The sequence below is a fragment of the Macrobrachium rosenbergii genome, chromosome 50 (genome assembly GCF_040412425.1).
Source record: "Macrobrachium rosenbergii isolate ZJJX-2024 chromosome 50, ASM4041242v1, whole genome shotgun sequence".
NCBI lineage: Eukaryota > Metazoa > Arthropoda > Malacostraca > Decapoda > Palaemonidae > Macrobrachium > Macrobrachium rosenbergii.
This window is the reverse complement of record NC_089790.1, coordinates 38,196,707-38,202,701: the sequence shown is the minus strand read 5'-3', so window position 1 is coordinate 38,202,701 and position 5,995 is coordinate 38,196,707. Positions and strand designations below refer to the sequence as shown.

Below are 5,995 nucleotides of genomic sequence, written 5' to 3'. Positions count from 1 at the left end.
ATTGTACTTCCCTACAATTTTATGAACAAGGTAACTATCTAATTTAAAAAGACCCGAACTAATATTCATAAGTTGATTGTTAAAATGCTTAATAAAGGCAGATTCAATTATATTTCTCTTAACAATGTGGTTACAAAAGATTATCTCAGATGAATTTTTCCAGTCTATACAATGGTTAAATTCACTCATATGTACAAATAAAGCACTTGTCAATTGGCCTGTTCGAACTGCGTAACGATGCTGTTTTAGACGATAATCTAGTTCTTTACCAGTTTGACCAAGGTATTTATTACTACACCCAGCACAAGGAATCGTGTAAATACAGCCATTAATTTGTTTTGGGGAGTTATGAACAATGATATTCTGAAGTGTCCTGAATTCTTGTAAACAACAGTTATCTTGAAAATTTTCAGTAATTTTTAATGAAACAAAGATTTACGTTATATGGAAGTGTCAAAATATTTTCTCTCGCCAAAGGCTCCCTATTGTTATTGGAATAAAAAATGTTTCTAGTTTTCTGTAAAGATTTGTCGATTAAAAACTTTGGGTATTTTAACATAATTCCTACGTCGTAAATTTTACAAAATTCGAGTCTAAGAATTCCGGGCTGCATATCCTTAATGCCCTTAAAAACATGCTACAAAAAAACTGAGAGTTTTACATTAACGTGGTGATCTGAATAATAGTGGACATAAGAACAGACGTTGGTAGGTTTCCTGTAAACATCAAACACAAAACTTCTATCCCTTCTATGAACCAAAACATCTAAAAATGGTAATGAACAATTATTTTCCTCTTCAACGGTGAATTTAATAGAAGGTACCAAATGATTTACCTTGTCCAAAAAAACTGTTCAGTTTTTAGGACAAGGTAAGAATAGTTTAACAAATAAATAAAAAAAAAAAATGGGGGCGGGGCGAGAAGATAACAGCCCATCACGGAAGTGCTGGTTAGGGTGTTGTTATGTCATTCCAAATTCAAGAGGCAGTTGCGCCAACCTCCTTGATCTTCGCACTTGCGATGTTGCACCTGCCTGCGCTGCATAGGTGCCATAGTCGGAACCATCCACGGCGCACCTGCTTCTTGAATTTGGAATAACATAACAACACCCGAGCCAGCACTTCCGTGATGGGCTGTTATCTTCTCGCCCCGCCCCCATTTCTAAAAACTATTCATAAGAAAACTAACCTCTCACTTTACATTTTCACGTTAGCACTGATGAGGAACACTGTTCAAGTGTTCGAAAGTCTTTATTTTACATAGTAATATATTTACTATATAAATGTTGATTATTATTATTATTATTATTATTATTATTATTATTATTATTATTATTATTATTATTATTATTATTATTAATAAAAAGAGTGAATATCTGGATGCCGTTGAGGTTGTCGAGCAATTTTTACGTAGCAACGGTTAAATTAGATTAAGCCAGCATTATGCTGACACGGGCTCTTGCTCTAGGGCAGCCCGTAAACGCACCAGGAGCATAAACATGTCGTATTTATACCCTCAAGCGGGCTTGCAGATTTATTGGGGGGGGAGGGACATTTCTGACTGACTGCAAGCCCACTTAAGGGTATGCTTGTGCCACTGGCGTCTCTTTCTTAATAATAATAATAATAATAATAATAATAATAATAATAATAATAATAATAATAATAATAATAATAATAATTTCGAAGGCGACCCTCTTTCTAACAAACTTCAAAAAAAAAAAATGGCCGTCTGGAAGCCACTGAGTTTATACTTCAAGTTCTCAATCTCACGTACAAGTTCTATGCGTAGCAGCAGGTAAATTATATAGAAGCTACACAGAGTTTATTTATTCTCCTGAACGTTTCGGTAGAATGAACTACCAGAACGTTAAGGAGAATAAATGAACTTTGTGTACCTTCTATATAATTTACCTGCACCTACGCATAAAACTTGTATGTGAGATTGAGAATTTGAAGTATAAACTCAGTGGCTTCCAGACGGCCATTCTTTTTAATGAAGTTTGTTTGAAAGAGGGTCGTCTTCGTGAATATTATTATTATTATTATTATTATTATTATTATTATTATTATTATTATTATTATTATTATTATTATTATTATTATTATTATTAAGGAGACCCCTAACTTACATATGTTTCGTTAAAATACTAGCTTCATATGTATAATATGCGGTGAAGGTACTGCATTTTATCATCTATTCATTTATTGATCAAGAAATCCACAATGATGTAAATGTATATATGTATTAGAAACATATACAAACGAGAGCTTTCGGGAACCTGCTCCATTCTCCTTCTCAAGCGGACTAAAATGCTAAAGCAGTCAAAGAAGTAACATGTTTTGAAAAAATAAATCATTTGAATAATTGACCGAAAAAAACAGGTAATTTGAAGAAAGCCAGTTCGCAGTTCAGGCAACACCATCGTTCTCCGGAGAGAACCCAAAAGTGTCACCTGAACGAAAGAAGGAGACACATCAATAGCAGCATCAGATGAGGCTAAATGGCTGTCAGCTGAATTCAAAATACTAGTCTTGCAACGTCTGATATACTGTTTGCGTATCAGGTTATTCGTCAATGTATTATCTTGCGTGAAAGATTTGCTCCCTCCAGACAACGGCCGCTTTTTGTAACAGCTCTCCTGTCAACCACAGTTGGAAACATGACACTTACATAAACCGGAACGATTTGAAAGTCACCTTTAACAACAAATATACAGACTTTAGGAAATGGTCGGTCGAGGGAGCTGTTATAAAAAGAGGTCGTTGTATGACCTCTGTGACCTCATCTTCAGTCATAACTGTATCTAAGGTTTTCTAAGGTTAAGTAGAGATTTTTTTTAAATTTTGGTAGCTTTATTTTCTCAGAGGGTTACAAAAGCCAATTAATTACATAGGAGTTACAAAATTTAATAAATTACACAAGAGTTACAAAAATTAATGAATAACATAGGAGTTACAAAAGTCAATGAATTACACAGGAATTACAAAAGTGAATGAATTACATAGGAGTTACAAAAGTCAATGAATTACATAAGAATTGCAAATGTGAATGAACTGCATAGAAGTTACAAAAGTGAATGAATTACAAAGGAGTTACAAAAGTGAATGAATTACACAGGAGTTACAAAACTGAATGAATTACAAAGGATTCACAAAACTGAATGAATTACAAAGGACTTACAAAAGTTAATGAATTGCAAGAGTTACAAAAGTTACAAAAGTTACAAAAGTGCCTGAAATAAGATACAAAGTGAACAGGTATATTACATAGCAGTCGGGTGGGTGACAGCGGTTGGAATGGTGGGTTGAATTGTGATTGGCCGCGTGTTGGTGCTGGTGCGTCAAGTTGCGGGGGCGTCGCAATCTTCTTGGTCTCGTCGATAGGGTTGGCTGGAGGGTGGGTGCATGGGAGGTGGGGGAACCTCCTGTTGTCTGGGTGGGGGGACCCAGACACAAGCCAACACCCATCCTGCAGTCAATACCGTCGAAAAGGCCAAGAAGGTCGCGACGCCTCCGGGACAGGACGCAACAGCATCAAGACGTGGCCAGTCACAATTCTGGGCACCAGTCCACCCGCTGACTGTAACCTACCCGTCTGCTCGGTCCTGTAGTAGGCGGGCGAATCCTAATCCTGGGTGGGCGAATCCTAATCCTGGGTGGGCGAATCCTAATCCTGGGTGGGCGAATCCTAATCCTCGGTGAGAGAATCCTAATCCTTTGTGAGATCACTCAGAACCAATTTTTGTAGATCAACAAGAACTTCCTCAGCAGTGGATTTTGAGCATCTACTGAGCACAGCACGGACAGAGGCCTTATCGTGATGCATGAAGTTCAGCAGGACTTTGTTCTTGTATTTAATGAAGGCGAGGCCCTTTTCATTCTTCTGCAGGACCTCCTGAAATTCTGCAGGCAACATGATGCTATGTAGGAATTCGCTGTGCGTTTGAAGGGCCACAGATTGGACGAGGGACCACCGGCTGTCCTCCTGTCTTGCAGGCTTTTTCCTTTTCTTGCCGCGTTTCTTTTTTGTCCTTGGTTGATTATTTTCTTCTCCATTATGTTTCGGACTTTCTTCATTTTCTAATTTAGTTTCTTCTTCTTCGCAGCTTCCTTTCTTGTCCTGTGTGACTTCCACGTCCTCTTGATTTCCTGTCTCCTGTTCTAACTCTTCTGCTTCTCCGTTTTCCTCCTGAGAATGTCCTCCATTTTCCTTGGTGAATTCCGCCTCCACTTCATTAACTTTATCAACGTCTGCCTCTCTATTTTCCTCTTGAGAATGGTCTTCCTTGTCGTCACTAAACTCCTCTTGACATGCATTTTCTTCTGCCTCTTTAAGTCGCTCCTGTACCTGTTTCAAGGTGCTCTCCAATTCACTCACCTTTTCTTCAGTCATTTTCAGCATTTCTGAAACTTTCTTGATCGCATCTTCTTCCATTTCCTTTTGTGCCAATCTTTCTTTAAGTTTTGCGTTTTCTCCTGCAATCTCTGCTATCCAATTTTTCAGGACCTGACCTTCTTCAGCCAGTACATGATTCTTTTCTTTCTGATCCTCCATATGCCGACGCATTGAGTCAATTTCCAGTTCTTTTTCGACAAGTAAATCCTTCAGTTTCTCCTTTTCGCCAGCTAATTGAGCCACCCAGTTTTTCATCACTAGGACTTCTTCAGCCAGGATCTCGTTTTTACTCTTTTGACCTTTTAGCGTTTCCAGCGAAGCGACCATTTGAGATTCCTTTTCAGCCAAATCCATTATCTGGGTTTTCAGTTCTTGAATTTCTTCTGTGTTCGTTGCACATTCTCCGCCTTTGCGTTCGAGTTCTTCCTTCAGGTGATCAACATCCTTATTCCTCTGGATTATAACGTCTTGCAATTCTTCATTTTTTTCCCTAAGCTCTTCATTTTCGTTCTCCGCTTTACTCAGCCTCGACTGGTATTCGTCAATAACTTTGAAAAGCTCGTCAACTCGATAAATTTCTTCCGATAAATCCTTATCCAGAATTTCATTCCTTTCTGCCAGAATTTCTTCCGGATGACTGCCAACTTCAATTTCGTCGAGGAGACTGAGCTGCCTCGAATAGGCATCTTCCAACTCTTGAAACAGTAACTCCTTTTCCTTAACAAAATCAGATATGTCGTCCACGTATTTTCCATATAAGAAGGCAAGTAACCCTCCTAGAAGAGAAGGTACCAAATTTTTACCAATAATATATCCGAAATTTCCGGATCCAAATATAAACAACATCACTAATCCAAGTAAGATTAGAGCCAATAGGTTTTGAACAACGGTAATGCTTTTCACTTGTGAAAACATGGTTGCCCTTCTTTCAACCTGCTCAACAGCTTAGAAATGAAAAAAGCCACAGAGCTTCGGCGGAAATCCCGGAGAAGATGTTTGCTTGGGACATTCCTGTCGAAGCTTTAGAAAGGAGCCTTGAAGTCTTCAGAAATGGCGTAAATGGAGAGGACTGCCAAGATGAATCTACAGTAAATAATTGTATTTATCGCGCAAGTGGCTGTATAGTAGGTGAGAATTTTTTTTATATCAGGCATACATGAAAATAACACAAAATAGAAATGAAATAAAGAATACAGAAAAAATAAGTTATTACACCAAATTTAGTTGAGAGAAACTTGGAAGTGTGAGTACGTGTGTGTCTGTGTGTGTATGTTTGTGTGTGTGCGTGTGTACAGTTTATAAATAAAGATACACAACAGAACACATGCATATTATATAGCATATAAATATATATATATATATATATATATATATATATATATATATATATATATATATATATATATATATATATATATATATATATATATATATATATATATATATATATATATATATATATATATATATTTGTATAGTATTATAATTAAATATATATATATATATATATATATATATATATATATATATATATATATATATATATATATATATATATATATATATATGTATATATATAACAAGTTGAATATAATGT

The 5,995-nt window shown here is 36.4% G+C and overlaps 1 protein-coding gene across 1 annotated transcript; it reads right to left on the bottom strand.

The window, feature by feature from the left end:
* Nucleotides 1-2,895: 2,895 nt before the first annotated feature.
* On the bottom strand, nucleotides 2,896-5,320 carry LOC136832843 (golgin subfamily A member 6-like protein 22). Its single transcript, XM_067094501.1, has one exon. The coding sequence runs from the start codon at nucleotides 5,311-5,313 to the stop codon at nucleotides 3,712-3,714; it is 1,602 nt and encodes a 533-aa protein (XP_066950602.1). The 5' UTR covers nucleotides 5,314-5,320; the 3' UTR covers nucleotides 2,896-3,711.
* Between the last annotated feature and the right edge of the window lie 675 nt (nucleotides 5,321-5,995).

Excerpts from the sequence above, each read along its gene's own strand:
- LOC136832843 (XM_067094501.1), bottom strand. The coding sequence starts at position 5,313 with ATGTTTTCACAAGTGAAAAGCATTACCGTTGTTCAAAACCTATTGGCT.